At 42.4% G+C, this 17805-nt stretch overlaps 1 protein-coding gene across 1 annotated transcript in view; it reads right to left on the bottom strand.

Moving 5' to 3' along the window:
- DNAAF8 (dynein axonemal assembly factor 8) overlaps nucleotides 1–17805 on the bottom strand; it is a 97916-nt gene that overhangs the window by 75182 nt on the left and 4929 nt on the right. Inside the window, exons 4-10 of the mRNA XM_074158637.1 lie at nucleotides 17256–17352; nucleotides 16704–16845; nucleotides 15580–15726; nucleotides 14726–14785; nucleotides 13594–13596; nucleotides 12345–12713; nucleotides 10303–10462 (exon numbers count right to left, since the gene is read on the bottom strand). Of these exons, the coding sequence (XP_074014738.1) occupies nucleotides 10303–10462; nucleotides 12345–12713; nucleotides 13594–13596; nucleotides 14726–14785; nucleotides 15580–15726; nucleotides 16704–16845; nucleotides 17256–17352 (978 nt within the window). The remainder of the gene's footprint in view (nucleotides 1–10302; nucleotides 10463–12344; nucleotides 12714–13593; nucleotides 13597–14725; nucleotides 14786–15579; nucleotides 15727–16703; nucleotides 16846–17255; nucleotides 17353–17805) is intronic.

Below are 17805 nucleotides of genomic sequence, written 5' to 3'. Positions count from 1 at the left end.
TTCTTGAACTGGGGAGCCCAGAACTGGACACAGTGCTGTGTCATATCTTGCTTTGTCCTGTCCTTGGAACATTATTACTATTAGAGAGCCCTACACGAGCAGCTGATGTTCTTTTTTGGACAATATCTTTCTAGACAGTCTGAGTTCACGAGAGAGAATACCATGAATGAACCACCAGTATCTCTCAGTCAGCGCTGATAGCCAAGCGCAGTTACAGCAACGATGACTTCCTGGATAGAACTGCTCTGGAATTACTTCATTAGGACACAGAATGTTCTGATTAGTATTTAAAGCCAGCTAGGAGCATGTGTCAAATACCAGCCCAGCTTTCAGATGACTAAGGACCAATTCCAATGTAATTCTAACGTTTATTAGGACATAGAACATTCACACAGTTGTGAGGTATATTAACAAACCAAAAATGTTTGAAAAATAGGTATTTGCGCGCAAATATATTCAAGAAAAATTGGGTAAATTGAGGCCATTTAGCAACAAAGCTGAGCGCAGCTAAAAAACATTCCAATAAGTGCCATGAATAACTGGTAACAAGCAGCTTCTTTATTTCTTAGAAGGGGGAACAATTTCTTCTTCATTTGTTAGAAGTGGGAAAATTTTCTGACAAAGGCTCAACTCCTCAGGTAAACAGAGAACTGCTCTGAAAATTGCACTAAAATTTAAATTAAAGTAACATTGAATCCTATTTGATTTTGTTTGCCTCCTGAGACGTAATCGTTAAAAATGAGAAGTGCCTTTTCTGTGATTGGTGTTTACACTACAGTAACTCTTAGAGAGGCTTAGAGGGATTCACAGCCTCATCGCGCTCGTGTTCCCGAGCACACCTAACAAAAAGTTCCTCCTCTAATGAGTTTATACTCCTGGTTAACCAGAAGCAGCTGAAATAAGTAAAAGAAGTTTAATTACTTACACATTTCATGTGAGCACAGGACTGGGAATCAGGAATTTGTGCCTCAGCCCTGGTTCTGGAATGGAGTATTTCTTTGTGAAACTGTAAAGCGAGGATAATATTTCCTTATTATAGAATCACAGAATGGTTAGAGTTGGAAGGGACCTTAAAGACCATCGAGTTCCAACCCCCCTGCCCTGGGCAGGGACACCTTCCACTAGAGCAGGTTGCTCAAAGCCCCATCCAACCTGGCCTTGAACACTTCCAGGGATGGGGCATCCATTATGCTAGTCCCTGTCTAGCTGGATTAATTATCAAAAGCCTCTAAGACACTCTGAAGAAGAATGGTGTAAGATTATCAAGAAACTTTCAATATTAATCTCCATTCCCTTTCTTGCCGTGCCCGAAATAGCACCATGTCCTCCAAACCCCGAGTAGTACCTGCGTCCTCCGTAGCATTGCTCTTCAAACGATCTAAAACTGCCTCACAAAGGCAACGTGCCACGATTTCCAGACCCAGCGCAGGGAAGGAAATCACACACATTCACTCCGAAATGCTGTGATAGAGCAGGGAATTGTGCAGGAATTCAGCCATCTGAAAACTAGGCTGGTGTCCGGCACACGCTCCTGGCTTTAAATACCATTGAAATGGCTCTAGTTTGATACTCTGGGAGATTCACCATATCCTTATCAACTTGGGTAAAGTCTAATTTTATTTCTAGTCTGTAATTTATTTATTTTTTCACGTATTTACCCTGATAATCTGTGGGAATCCCCCAAGAAAAAAAAAGGGGGGGAACGGTGGAGGCGCAAACTATGCTCAGCTGCTTTATCAGGAAGATTTACCAGAGCTTAAGCAGCTTCTTTCTCAAACCATCAGCTTCCAGTTCAGAAAATTGCGTCTAGATTATGTCCAGTCTGTCATACATGCTCTGTGACCTTGTATCCAGCTCAAGGATATGAGCATGTGCATAACCCTTCAGACCTGTGAATTCTCCAAGGCAGCAAATATGGGGGGGGTTGTGATTCTGAGAACAACTAAGTGCTTCCAACGTCCACTGAAGCTCATGGGAGAAGTCCAGGTGCTCGGCACAGAGTGGGACAGAGGTCTGTGTTTTTAAAATCTGTGTTTGCGCTCGTGAGACCCCTCCTGGAGTACTGTGTCCAGCTTTGGAGTCCTCAACACAGAAAGGACATGGACCTGTTGGAACGGGTCCAGCGGAGGGCCACGAGGATGATCAGAGGGATGGAGCACCTCTCCTATGAAGACAGACTGAGAGAGCTGGGGTTGTTCAGCCTGGAGAAGAGAAGGCTCCGGGGAGACCTTATAACAGCCTATCAATACCTGAAGGGAGCCTACAGAAGAGCTGAAGAGGGACTCTTTGTCAGGAAGAGTGGTGACAGGACAAGGGGCAATGGTTTTAAATTGGAAGAGAAGAGATTTAGATTAGATATAAGGAAGAAATTCTTTACAGTGAGGGTGGTGAGGCACTGGAACAGGTTGCCCAGGGAAGTTGTGGATGCCCCATCCCTGGAAGTGTTCAAGGCCAGGCTGGATGGGGCTTTGAGCAACCTGCTCTAGTGAGAGGTGTCCCTGCCCATGGCAGGGGGGTTGGAACTAGATGATCTTTAAGGTCCTTTCCAACCCTAGCCATTCTATGATTCTATGATTCTATGAAAATATAAATAACTGCCTGATACTTCCACTCCATAATCTCAGATAAAAGCTTTGAATTCCATTCCCTGCCACTAAGAATAATGCTTTTATAATTATTATTGGCATAATAATGTGATCACAAGCTGTGACTGATCTTACCCTCTGGTGTGCTAAGATGTGGAACTGTAGCCCAACCTAAGCCATAATGCCAAAAACAAGAAGGCACAAGAAAAACTAGGACTATAGTTTAAAATATACAGCTTTTTACCGGTAGCATGGCTGTGTCACACCAGCCTCTACAGCCCCTTCCAAAAACAGGGACAGATTCAGCCTCCTTTCATCTACAAATAACATCACTGATCCCAGCCCTGGGGTAAGGTCAGGAGCTGTGAGTTCTATCCCAAGAAATGCAGGGCAGAAAGTATTTCTCTGTGTAATTAAACATGACCAGCACTCGTTCATACACATTGCAAACTTACAGTCGCTATTCCTTCCACCCACAAACACGGGACCTGTCAAAGAGCAAGGCCTGAAGAGACCAAAGGCACAGACATGATTTTCTGTCCTCCTGCCCTCTTCTAAATGAGAAATAGAATTTAGCCCATGGACATTTTACATTGTCTTCTCTTCAAGTTTAATCTGAACCATCCTGCTAATGTGAATGAAGGAGTATTTAGGACCTCTACTGGCGGCAAGTTCATGCACGTAATTCTGGAAACTATGTTCTTTTTACTTATATTAACCTTTCCCTTAAGCAACAGCAACGAATGTTCCCATCTGTCAAGATCATGCATAAATATATTCACGAATAAGCCTAAACTCATTTTAATCACTTCCAAGATATGCCAAGGAATATAAAGGATTAAATATTTTGCATTTTCCTGGGGCCATTTCAAACTCCAATCTGAGAAACTGCACCGAAAGGAGTCATTTCTTTTTAGAGACCTGACTGTTCAACTCGTTCTATAGCTGCAAAGTGCAATAGACAGAGGTGGGAGCCCCCGTGAAACCATCAGACCAGGCCTCCATGCAGAACTTTAAATGGAAGGTTCTCCATGACTTTTTGGTGGTCCTGTGGCATCCAGAACCAAACGTGAGTTTCCTGGTTCTCAGCATAGACACAGGATGGTCTGAGAAACCTACTAAAGCAGACAACAGGTTATTAAAGCAGGATTATTGTATGTCATTTTATATCTGCTCTGGTTGCGTGAGCAGAGTCATATGTCTGTAAAGTTCCTCACTTGCTTTAATCTGTGCCCTAAGAGCACCCAAGCACACACTTCCATAACCTCTCTCACTCGGAGAACACGGGAGCAGACCCTTCCTGTGTAAAGCAATTTGTTTATAACAGAGACATTTCAGGCCTAGATTCTTTCCTTTACCTATTAAGGCAAATCCTTGGGATAGATCCATGCCATCCTGGGCCGCAGCAGAGGCAGCGGCAGCCTCAGCCCCTCTGGTATGATAACTACAGTTGAGAAGACCATAAACCAATGACACCCAACCTAAGCATAACGTCCTTAGGGAGGAAGAATGCCGGACACCAATATAGGTTAGGGGTGGACCTGCTGGAAAGCAGTTCTGAGGAGAAGGATCTGGGGGTCCTGGTAGACAGTAAATTATCCATGAGCCAGCAATGTGCCTTTGTTGCCAAGAGGGCCAATGGAATCCTGGGCTACACAGGGAAGAGTGTGGCCAGTAGGTCGAGGGACCCTCTACTCTGCACTAGCGAGGCCACAACTGGAATACTGTGTCCAGTGCTGGGCTCCCCAGTTCAAGAGAGACAGGGAACCACTGGACAGAGTCCAACGAAGGGCAACAAAGATGATTAAGGGATTGGAGCATCTCCCTTATGAGGAAAGGCTGAGAGAGCTGGGACTCTTTAGCCTGGAGAAGAGAAGGCTGAGGGGAGACCTTATCAATGCTTACAAGTATCTAAAGGGTGGGTTGAAGGAGGATGGAGCCAGACTCTTTTCAGTGATTCCCAGTGACAGGACGAGGGGCAACGGGCACAAGCTGGAACATAGAAAGTTCCATTCAAATATGAGGAAAAACTTCTTCCCAGTGAGGGTGCCAGAGCCCTGGAACAGGCTGCCCAGGGAGGGTGTGGAGTCCCCTTCTCTAGAGATCTTCAAGACCCGCCTGGATGCAGTCCTGAGTAACATGCTCTGGGCAACCCTGCTTTAGCAGGGGAGTTGGACTAGATGATCTCTAGAGGTCCCTTCCAACTCTGACAATTCCGTGATTCCATACCGTGCCAGCAAATCCCCCCCCATTCTCTTCCACCGGTACCAAGTGGGAAGATGAAGAGGAGGCCAGAAACACAGGCTCTGTGCCAGCTAACACTTGCCTGTGCTAGAAAAACATTTTCTTGGGAACTTCCATGCTATTCCGAATTCCTGTGTGCTGGACTGGTGGTACAAACAGGAATCTTGGCCTTCTGTTTTCGCATGCTAAATTTAACTACATGTCTAATTGCCTCATTTTATTTTTAAGCCCTTGAGTTGAGGCAGCAGGTTCATTAAGAACAAGAGATTTTAATCTCGTTTCAGGAATTCATTAAATACCTCCCTGTAACAAAAAAAAAAAAAAAAAAAAGAATTCAGGGGCCATCTGCTGGCTGTTTGGCACATCACTGCTGGCCACAACCCCCCAGAGTCAGTCCAAGAGAGCAAGAAGACCTAGAGTGAAGCACAAGCCAAATGAAGCTCTGATGCCAGAAAAAGATTTAGTGTAGGAAATATCTTGCAATTTTTTAGAATTAATGGGTTTTGGTTCTTTCAGGCCATAGTAAAAATAATAGTAAGTGCTAAATGCTGGGTCCGGTTACATTCACACAGGTGCTAATGTAGCAGTTGCTTTGGTCCTGTGTAAATGAGAATATTTGGTCACTGATTTATATTTATGAGATCAGTTTTAGAGTAATACAGATACAGAAAAAAAATCAGTTACTCCATCACAAGATCATTATAAATGAAAGAAGATTCAACAGTTTTCCTCCAAATATGTACACGGCACCACTTTGTTGGAGATAAATTGGCATTTTTGTGCCGAACTAGCACAAAACCTGTTCCTTTCATAGCTGGTGGGTCAGGCCCTTGTGCATTCTTTCTACTGAGACATAACTTTCATTTTCTTACAGTTCTTTATGCATTTTCCACACAGCAATAAAAAAAATGAAGAACTTTTAAATACTGCTTAGGGCATCACCTAAGTGCATCCATGTGAGCAGCTCTATAATGGAGCTGGGGAGATGCCCAACAGTACAGTCCAGCTGGTCAACTGCTGGGTTGGGATCCTGGGACCCACATTCCATGTCCTTGAACAATCCTTTGAGTTCAGGTAAGTTGGGGGGGGGGGGGGAAGGCTATTTCCAATGCTGGTTGCCTTAAAAAGATCAAGACAGTAGTAATGGAAATAACAGACACCTATTTTAATAAGGCAGGTAAAGAATCAAAAGCCTTTCACTGACAACTCTGCAGATCAAGGGACCTACTACAGAAAAAAAAACACACGTGGGACCAGTAATTGAACTAAAAATATTTCTACAAGTTTCACACATCAATCTACTTTGTCATAATGTGCTAATTTGGGGTAACTGTCACAGTAACTGCACACCCAGTGCTTCAGCACCACTCCTGATGGTAAGGTCAGCCCAGAAATTGTCAGGGATTTTTTTTTTTCCTATAGAATTAATATCAGATCAAAGTGAAAAAATAAGGCAGTAAAAGGGCAAGGAAGGTTCTGACCACAGTATGTTGTTAATTTGAGCTTTGTGGGAATGCAAGCAGAAAAACGTCGCATTGAGAATTTTACCTGAAATCAGTAAGCTGAGTCAACGGCATGTTAATTTTAAAATCCTACTGATTTTGACATAAAGGTTATAGAGCCTATGTTTACAAGATAGAAAAGAAAGTATCTGCATAATCTATTTGTTAGGATAGAATGACTCGATTCCATGCCTGCATGTTTTTGTTTTGCAAGCCTGCTGTAAGGCTAAGCTGCAATATGATGATCGGGGTAATAGAATTACTAATCCAAGGTTAGCCAAAGTGATTGTGTAGCCAAGAAAAATTAGATGCCTCAGTATGAGTCAACACATTAATTTTCCAAACAGTTTGGCTGTACAAGATAGATAAAACAGTATTTATAAGGTAGTGGTAACAAGGTGGTTCCTTGTAGCCTTCAAAACTATGTTATCTCGTTCTGCCATTATCACGATATGGCAATAAAGGTAAAGAGAGGAGCAAGCTGAAGCCCTGTTGAAAACATCTATTTTGTCCCGATAATAAAAGAATTTAAGTGCTATTTGCTGTGTTAAATTAATTCCATAGCTGGATGGGGCTGTATCAGGGCCATGAGCACCACCCCTGCAGGGGTTTAGCAGCCTGTGGCCAAGGCCAGTTGAAGCTCAGGTGTGTAACTTCAGATGAGACTGCTGTGAAACGAGCTGCACGAAGCCTCAGACACTTGCCCTTGGTCTTGGACTGAGCTACACTGCAGCTACTCCTCTGCCCGGCCTCATCTGAACCCTCTGTGGCTTGATCTCAGACCTGCTTCATTACTACACACTTCCTGGGTGACCACTGGGCTGCTGGCTGACCCCGCAATACTGTCACCAGACCCAGTCCTGTCCCTCACTTGACTTTCTGGCCTTGATCTTGCACCTACCTCATTAGCCCAGATTCACCCACTGGTTGCCCTCAACAGCCCTGTTCTGCTTTTCTTGTTCAGGTACTGTGGGACTGCACTCCTTGCTGGTGAGGTCCCTGCCCCTCCTGCCTTGCTGTCACCTCCAGCTCCTGGCTTGGCCTCCTTTACAGAGGAACCTCCTTGTGCTGCTCCCTGATTTAAAACTCAGATACGAGCCTGGCAAGAGTCACAACTATTATCTGGATCCCACCTAATGGGAATGTAATACAGAAACGAACATTAGTACCAAGTTAATCTATCACAATACTCGAATGAAGTGACAGATCAAACCCATTTCATTTTACATCCTCCACTGAACTGTTTACATCCTGCACAGCATTCCCTCTCTGTCTGCCTTGTCAATAACACTCTGCTCAAACACTGAAACAAGCCCTATGCGTGTTACTCTAAACTATTAATTCATCCTGACCTTACAGCACAGATCTCATCACCACCCTGCAGAACTATAGATGCTCGACTCAGTTCTGAATTAGATCCAAAGGTTAAAATATAGTTCAGGGACCCATTTTCATCAGAGATCAACTCAGGCCAGTCTTAAGTTTCACTGAAAGTTTGGGTGGTGGAAGGGAGCAGGAAAAAAAATCATTAGAAAAAATCAGGTTCTTCCATGTATTTTTGAAAATAAGAAATGGGGCAGACTGCAAAAGTATTCAGAGACCTAAAGACAAAGACTTGACAGGCAGAATTCTTATAATTAACCCTCTGATTTCCCAGAGAACTTGGTATTTGCATATCTTGAAAATACCTTGATTGGGTATTAGTCCCTTCAGATGCTGAAGTATCTCTGAAGGGTAGTTCTTAGTCTCCTAAGTCTCCTGCGCTGTTCTGAAAGTGTTCTTCCCAAACCTGATTCTCATTTCTATTAGTGCTTACCACAGAGTGCAGCTCAGAACAGAGTTTGATTGAACTGGGTTAAGGAAAAAAAAAAAAGAAAAAAAAAAAGACAGCAGCATTAAACCTGAATTTCACTGCTTTTAAATTTTAGACAAGGACTCTAATGTAACCCTAATGCAGCTTTTTAAATTTCCTTTGCGTTTCTTTCCCCGTACCTCAGCTACAGTAATTGCAGAGTTTCTAAACTTTCCCTCTGATTATTATTCAATTCAATTATTTATGTACATTATAAATGGTCAGAGGAATACTGGAAACCATGACAAGTGTTCCAGATCTGAACATCTATCATTGCCAAAACAAAGGCCTTAAAAAACAAATTTGAAAGTGTGCTACTCCCTCAAACACTGTGACTTGCTCTTTGAATATACATGTTTATATATAGATACTAGATATTTTCTCTGAGAGACACAGCTGCCAAATTACAGCTTCTTTAGTTTTAAATGTCAAAACATTCAAGTTTCTCTGTCTTCCTATGTGCAGCAAAGGGAAAAAAAAAAAAAAAGAAAGAAAAGAAAAACCTGTTCTAATTCAAAGAAAAAAATGCTGCTGTCAAGATGCATTTCAAGTAGTCTTATAAATGACTGTTGTATTTGATAGATGATGCTGATACATTTTTCATTCTTAATTTTAATAATGAATATTTCTGAAGAAGAACTAAAAGCAAAAGTTGCCCACAGAACACAGTTATTATGGGTTGTGCTGATTTTGTTTCTACCAACAGTGCCTCCTAAGTTCAGGCAGGTTTCTCTCCAGTTACTTTAGGTACCGATGAGCTGTTCCTACTGGCATCAGAAGTAAATCCTGGGCTGGTTGGCTTATGCCAGCGCCCGTGCTGCCATGACCCGCTGGCAGTGATGCCATTAAAGCTATTACAGGCATATTTACACCACAATTCAGTTGCAGCAAGCCTAGATGTAGATATACCCTGAGCCATACTCAAGAGGAGCCACATTACCAAGCCATTATCTTCATTTCATTGGCTTCAGCGCAGCAAATATGGGAAATGGCCAAGATACAGAACAACCCAGCAATCACTGGTGCATCGGCAGGAATGAGTCGCAAGGCTCAAGTATGTTTCTGATGAGTAAGCGCACGCCTGTATCTTACAAAGGGCTAACTGGAATTTGGGGGTACCTCCAGCAGACTGAGGAAAGAGCAAGTCTGAAGATACACAACCTTTATAACCTTCAGAACAGCTCTGTGCAGCACACTGTCCTGGCCAGAGCAGGCTGGCAGAGGGAAATTCAGCTCTCAGTTTGTTAGTCCTTTACTTCTCATCAGCGTTTAAAAATTAATCCAGTGTTTTAAAAAAAATGAGCTTTAGATCTACAGAAAGACAGGAGTCAATTGCTTACAAAACAAACACATCTGAATGGTCCATCCCCCAACTTAGGGCTGTAAGGTCTTTCAACATTTGTACTGCCAGAAGAGCCTTGTTATTGCTATAGCCCAAATAAATCATTAGGGTGGACTCCTGGGCAAATTCTGGAGTTTCTCATCTCCTCTTACCTTCTCAGCTGGCCTTGTGTCCAGTGACATCACTGCAGGGATGAATTAGGACTACACAGACAAATCTTCTCAGGAGGAAAAACAGCCCTGTCCTCTGAGCCATACTTTAGGCTCTGGGAAAAATCAGGATAATTTCATAGTTCCTTAATCAGGACATCAGCCAAAAGCAAAGCTTATTACTACAACCACAACCCTCCAAACCTACCCACAAAACTGAAATATAAAGCTGACAACCAGCCAGAACTCAGCATAGGCTTTGCCTTAGAAGTATATCAGTAAAAATCTTTCACTTTTTAGAAAAAGTTATGAGAAATCACGCATGAAAGTCTGGCTCCCATGAAGTAGATGAGCCCACTGACTTCAGCAAGCCAGGGCTCCCGCCATACCCCGACACGTCAAAGCTGGTGGGCGGCTGTGATGGGAGCACTCCCCACACAGGAAAGGTGAGAAAAATATTATTAGCCTGAGAAAGGCCAGTAGAACTGTTTGTCTGTTCAGGTAACGGTGCTCCATAACAAATAGATTTTAAATAACGCAATGAAAATTACTTTTTGCCTCTCGGATCCCACTTGCATTTGGCCGGGAAGCCATTCGGAAAGGGACAGTCCTACACTGAACTACTAACCATGTGGAACAAAACGGGGGTTTTCTCTGCCATGGGCTGCTTTCCAGTAACTGATTGCTGAGGTTGTAATCTCTCCAGATGCTCCTGGAATCTCTGTCTCCTCTGTCTCTCTTTCATCTGTTCTTCCTTTCGGGATAGCTCTCTTTTACTTTCTTCTGTCCTGAAAAATATACAGATTCTTCTTGACTTAAGCTTTTCACTTGGGAGAAAAAGCCCCCTTGTTCATCTGTTTGCGTTTCTTTTTTCTTATATTTATACCACACACTTGAGGGTGAATCATGACACAAAAGGTAAAAAATAGATTTAGAAAGCGCTTACGTGCTTTGGTGGGGGGGACACACAAGAACTTGTCATTGGATGAAATCATCTCTCAAAAAAACCCAAAGAGAAGGAGCAGACCTCAAACCTCTGAGAAGTGGTGACAATCTATTTGGAGACCGGAACTCAATTAAGCAGAGGCGTTTGTGATATTTCACTCCCCATTTCCACACCAAAATTCTCAGTCTCCTAACTCCGTTTCCTTTCCTATCTGCTATGACACCAGTGACAAGTTTCCCCTGAACCAAGGCCTTCCATCTTTCTGTATTTTGATGTCTGCAAAAAGATTTCATCCACCATTTCCCATGGCAAATACCAAGTTCAATTTCTTCTGAATTCTTCAAGCCCCAGATGCTCCAACCGTAATTAGAATAGCAACAAAGAAACCTTAAATTCATTAAAATCACCATGAGCTATTACTCAGCAACAATAAATAAAGCAGATTATTGCCAAGCCACGGTCTGCCATCTCCGTGGCAGGATAGCAGGCAGACAAAATGGAATTTTATAGATCTGATGGAAGCGATGAGCTTTAATGTCAGGAATCCCACAGAGGGGAAAAAAACAAACTGCAACCAACCATCTGCCATTTAACCCAAGTACACAGGAGCTGCAGCATCTAAGTGGCAGGGCAGGCAACTGTTTAACGCCGAAAAAGTAATAGTCTCCAGAGCAGGCAGATTCTAATTCTTTCAAGGGCTCATATGTCAAAGTCAAAATGTTAAATTTCACTCTGAAAATAGCAGGCAGAATATAACCTTTGAAAAGTCAGTATAATGGAGCACTCTCAAATAGCTGGGCAGGTGCATAAGGCAACCACCTGATTTCACTTTAAAATTAGACCTTATGCAGAATACACTGCATTAAACTAAGCCCAAGGAGGCAGAGGCTGAAATAACTCTGCTATTTTCTCAATTGATACCATTCTTATTTATCCTGTGGTTTGGTGTTTGGTTTTTTTTTTTAAAGCTTTCCAGGATACTCCTGTGGTATAACGCCTTCCTCCTGGGTATACTTTGTCCCTCTAAACTCTTGCACTTTTCTCAATGTCAGAGTCCGAAGTGCTTTGTTTGGGAAAAATTACAAGGAGAAACATGATCATCTTCCAGTTTGTAAAGGGCTTTTTATGCTGGGAAATAGAATAAACCATTTTCCATACCTCCTGGGAGCACAACAAAAAATAAGCTTAAACTGGAGATAAGATAATTTAAATTAGACTTAAGGAAAAGTTTTACAATCGTAAGGATAATTAAGCAGCAAAATTTACTACCTGTGGAATCAAGGAATCCTCCCCATTCAGGAGGTCAAGACCAAGTTAAAGATCTGCCAGGAAAGGATTGGATTGTACCTCACTATATCGGTACAGGGAGACAGGCCCTATCTTCTTCTGCAGACCTATCTTCTACGACGCTACGCTTAGTAAATCCCAGTACTGCTCTTCATACAGGAGATCAATATCATCTTATCCTCCTCTTACATAGAATAGGGACTAAAGAAAATGGGTAAATTTACTATGTCAGAAGTGCTAATCCCAGGCCAGTTCACTGATCTAAGTCTGGCTGCCTCTAAATCTTTAAGCAGTAGCTGCCAGGATTGGCTGACTTTCTAGGTAACAAAAGCAGACACCCTTTTGCTCCAACTTACAGACCAGATAAGTAATGTTCTTTAATCTTAGACAATTAGATAAGCCATAAGCAAAGCCACTGATGACTTTTCTTGTGATACCTTGGCCATTCTGTCGCAGTTAGAGGAGACTCTGGAGCTTTTCCTGAATTTTGAACTTTTTCAGCTTCCATTTTGTTTTCTTTTTCTATGTCAGCTCCATCATCCCCATGGCTTGTCAAGGTGCTATTTCTTTTCTCTGGTTTCAATCTCACCAGTCTCCTGGGAATTGCTTTATTTGTCTCTTGCTTTGCTTTAAAATACTGCTTTTGACTTATTTTAGAGAAGCCTGTCTCTTCTGGACTTTCTGGATCCTGTTTTATGCCTTCAAGTTTTTCATCTGGAATAGATGTTTTATGAAGAAGCTCTGAGGCTTCTTTCCGGGCTGTACGGAGTTGTTGCAGTAGCAGGCTTTTCCCTGAGCAATTCCTCCTGCAAAGAAAATAAAACACCGATTTAATCAAGATAGAGCATTTTACTAATAAATTCAAAGTGAGGAACTTCTCATATGAATGACAGCTCAAAACTAGGATGGGGCATCTACACAAATAATAGCTATTGATAACAGCAGCACCAGCAACACATAAAACACTACGGCAACAAAACATGAAATCTATCTTCCTGGCAGTTTCCTTACCTCTTCTGGAGTTGAGGTACAAACACACACCTATTAGAAGAGGCCTGAACAAATGTAGTGTTGGCGTGGAAATTAGAGTCCACAGATTTTTGTCCCCTTTGGATACAGGGATTGGGATTCAAATACATACAGAAGAAGAGTTCTTATAATAATTCCGAGGATTTTTAAGTGTTTGGCCTCATTTCATCTGTGTCTCCTTCAAGTTAATGAGACTGCTGAACTGTTAGCAACCACAATGTTGTGGTAATATTCTGTTGAGGAGTGTCCTGTCATGACATAATGGGCAGATACAGTTATTTTGTCTTGAAGTTCTGTTCAGTGAGTCTCCAGAGTCACAGAACGATATGGGGGGTTGGAAGGGACCTCTGGAGATCATCCAGTCCAACCCCCCTGCCAAAGCAGGTCCACCCAGAGCAGATCACATAGGAACGTGTCCAGGTGGGGTTTGAATGTCTCCAGAGAAGGAGACTCCACCACCACTCTGGGCAGCCTCTTCCAGGGCTCTGCCACCCTCACAGGGAAGAAGTTCCTCCTCACGTTGAGATGGAACTTCTTAAGTTCAAGTTTGTGCCCCATTACCTCTTGTCCTGTCAACTGGGCACCACTGAAAATTATTCCATCCAGATAAGATTGAAACTGGCATTGACCCCTCAGGAATGAGATCAGAATCTTGACCTGCTGAGACCATAAGGCTTTCTTATTTAGAAACAGAACTGAATAATGTTTGCCAGGCATTTCATTTGTGTATGTTCTTTAGCAACATTAAAATGAATCAAAATCCAATCAGCTAAGCTCTACTCTCCATCACTCCAGAATTACACTGATGTGACTTCTGCATTTGCATCGGTGCCAGTGAGAGCTCCTCAGGCATCATCTTGTCCCTGCTTTATGCTGACTTTGTATTAGATATTCTAAATTATATTGAGTGTTCAGGCTCTGTTCCTTGCCGAATCATTTATTCTTTCAAACTATTAAAAAAAAAGAGTAAGAGTAATTGGTTGGCACCACAATACAAATGTCCTGCTTGTCCTCTGCACTGCTGTAATGTGAACTTGCACGCATCAAGCTTCTAAATGTAATCCAGAGCATAAATGCAGGAAGATGTTTAAAGCTTGACATATCTGCTTCATATTAAACAAATGTCTAACTATCTATGGTTATGAATCAAGCCCTGAGTTTAGCAACAGGAAAAGGCTGGCATCTGTGCCTATTGAAGAATTTACAGTTTAGGATTCCACCCATCACACTCTCTCCCCTTTCCTCCCTTCCTCTCCCCCCAATTACGGAGAATTGAGAGCATTCCTGCCTACACGATGTATTCAATATTCTCTTTAAATCAACATCCGTTCTAGCCTATTTTATTATTTCTAAAAATAAAGGTTTATCTGAGTCAACTCCCTACAACATTTTCAGTTTGGTTCTGAATCACTTAAAAAACAGTTCTCATGTCACTCCAACAGGCCTGGAGAAAGAGGCAGGTTTCCCAGCCACCCAGGGCTACTCTTTGTCTTCTGAGCTGGTTCCACGCAGCTGCAGAGGAGCAAGGTGCTGTCTCAAGGATCAACAACTATTTTCTAGCTGCGGTATCTTTACCATGCAACAGAAAAGAGCGATCTCCTGGGGCCAGACTGAAGCACTTTCATTATTGGGCTTTTATTTTATTTTTTTTTTTTTTGCTGTGAAGACCAGGAATGGAGTTATTTCAGAACACGAATGCTTACTCTAATCACTGTTAGGGCAATTATTTTAGTTTCAGAAAAAATGAACATCGTATCATTTGAACTAGGATCCTCATAAAGAGTCTTACATTCTCCTTTCTGCTTGGTCCTTAATTGTCTCCTCTTCTTCAGTGGAGCTGCCGCTTGCACTATGAAACAAATTAGAGCATATTAGTTAACTCTGTTCCAACTGGGTGTTGGCTTTTCATCATTTCTAGGATGCAAATTTAGAACCATTATGAAAAAGGGAGAGATGCTTCCAGGTGTTACCGATAGTTCTTTGCACCATTACTCTAGAAAAAAATATTCAAGCAACTACATCAAAATGTGTTAGCTGCTTATTAACTACAAGATTTCTTCTGGTGACTGTTTTCTTCAACCCCTTGCTGCAGCAAATATGCATCCTGAGAAGGGAGAAAACAGCTACCTCAGACACCATTAGCTCTAGAAGACACATTTGCCAGAATCTTTTGCAGATTGAGAAGAATTTGGCCTCCCAAAACTGACTATATAAGGCCCTCTTATCACACCGGAGACAGAAATCAGCTCTTCCAGTTGCTTGCCAGGAACATAGTCAAGGATGCCCATTTCATTGGGCTGTCAGAATGGCAGCCCAACTCAGCTGCAAGCATTGCTTTGCAGTCACTCACTGCCCACTCCTTTATAGATGGCAACTTTCTAAATGTTATTTCCCTGGATGATTTGCATGTCCCTTCTGTGCTGCCTGCATCCCCACACATTTGCTTTTCCTGAGACAAGTTATTCTCTCCTGAAAATACATCTGTGCTCCAAGAGGGGCTATGGCTTCCCACTAAGGTCATGGACGTGTGGAAAAAGAGAACACTTTTAAAGTTACATTTCACAAGTACGAGATGTAGAGAGAAGGTTTCGGTTTCCTACTTTTTGTTACTTACGTGTCACTAAGACTAAAACCAGATTTTACCTTTCTTCCTCATCAGGAGATGTTACTGACTTGTGTGGTTTGGCATCTCTTAAATCTATGTACACAGTTCCGGGCTCTGGCAGGCACTGGAACCTCATCACGTCCATCCTTCGAGAACTCCATGAAGATGACAGCGAGGCAATATCCCTAAGTATAAAAAGCACCGTTTCAGCATATCCTCCACCTTATCCAGACAAGAAGTCCTGCAGGGTGTGGATTATGATCAAAAATTGGATTGTGAGAGGAGCTTTGTGCTTGGCTACTGTACAGATTCAAACTCTGCTTCTGCCTACCATCCACCACCTTTCAAAGCTGAACTCAAAGATTCAGCTTCCCCAGAGGAATACAAATCACAGGCAGCCCGAGGAGGGATATTTAGTTCTCAAAAACTGACAAGTCAAATCGTTCTGTAGAACAAAGGCAGGCGGTTACGGTACCAAAGAGCTTACAAGTTTTAAGAGCCCAGTGTCAATCAGTAAAAACAGGTCCCTTTTTCCTTTCTGCCTCCTTTGGCAATTCTATTTTATCCTTCAGAGCATATAAAGTGCAAATCATCTCTGTAGCTCTCCCTGCTCTGGCAACGAGGAGACTTCTCACCTTCCCCTCTACAGGTTTGTTTCACTGTTGTTTCCTCTGTGCTACCACCATTGATGTTATTCCCTCTGAACAGCCAGGAAATCCATTTATATCACACAGAACCCACCAAGATGCACTGAAACCTCCACTGATACCTACATAAAAAATCATCCTATATGCTTTAGCTAAATCAAGGTACCGGTAAGAGAAACTGGTACCCTAGATGACAAAAAATGTGGCCATGATAATTTGCTTAGCCTCGTTTTCCTGCCTTTCCCATTTGTACCAAGTGTATGGCAAGGTCCAGACAAAGGTAGTGGTTGATGGAAAATACTAAGGTGGCAGGATACTGACTGTTTATCATCAAATGTACGTGAATAATCGAGTTGTAATTATTCTTACTTTTAACATCCTTGCAGCATATTCCAGCTACGATATCAGCTTTCTGCAGAGGCTACAGAGAAAAGCACCAATAGAACACCACAAATTCCCAGGCATCCCTGCTGGCAGTCATGATTACCCAGTGTATATGACAGAAAAGGACCTACTTCTTGTTCTCTTCCTGTTCTTGAAAGGAGGAGAGTTTGGCTGCTGGCCACCTACAGCGTGGAGACACTGTCCTGGAGTGCCTAGCACACAGCTCTTCCAGCTTTTCCATCAGCTGATTTTCAGACCTACTCCTGAAGGTCTCTATGGAAAAGCAACAAAAAGAATCACCAGTTGTGGTCTTCTGCCATGGGATCACCCAATATACCCTTCCCCCATTTCCACATTGTCCCTTTCTCTACAGCCCGACAGAAGGGGAAGGATAAAGGTACTGTTGTCCTCTGGCTCTAACTCACTTCAAACCTTCATCCATTTTGTCTGATTCATTCTTAAGCCATGACAGGCCACAAAGCACTGGTTTCAAGCTATGAAAGCAGATGAGATCTTGAGGGAAGCTAATTAAAAATGTTTTACAGAGGCATTAGAAAACCCACTATGATTTCAACATTCAAGATCATGCTGCAGGGAATTACTTAAACAGGGGAACCTGAGTTGTGGTTTTTTTTTTTTTAAACACACTTTCAGCAAAGTTGGTATTAATTCAGCAATGTTACCATGATCTGCTGAGGACAAAGCAACTTCTGCACAAGTGTTTTCTTTCTGCTGCTCCAGCTCCTCAAGAATCTTGTCTAGATCCCACTTCTCAATATTCTGAAAGAAAACAGTAGAAAAGTGATGAAAAATTCGCTCCCAAGAGACTGCTACAAAAGAAAAGTTCCTTTGACTCACATTCTTTGTTGTAACTCCATCCGATTTTTTCACCACATAAAAATACATGAATAGCATTGAAATTCACCTCACTTACTTCCAGTTCTATGCCACTGTCACTTGCCAGTAGATGAACCAGTGTGTCACTTTGGACACAGTTGCTTCAACATGAGCCTCAACAATCGGCACGACTAACAAAGGGATATTTACTGTTTGAATGTGGCTTAGCTCACATCATTGCCAAGGCTCTGCACATCTGGCATAGGCAAGTGCAGTATAATTACTAAGAGAAACCAGTGAAGGATTAACCAATGCTTAGTCAAATATAACAAAGCTGCAGTACCCTCTCCTTCCCCACTTAAAACTACAAAGATGTTTCTAGAATGGACTGAACTG

Source organism: Numenius arquata, chromosome 14 (genome assembly GCF_964106895.1).
Source record: "Numenius arquata chromosome 14, bNumArq3.hap1.1, whole genome shotgun sequence".
Lineage (NCBI taxonomy): Eukaryota > Metazoa > Chordata > Aves > Charadriiformes > Scolopacidae > Numenius > Numenius arquata.
Note: the sequence above shows the minus strand (reverse complement) of the source record. Positions and strands in the feature narration are given on the sequence as shown.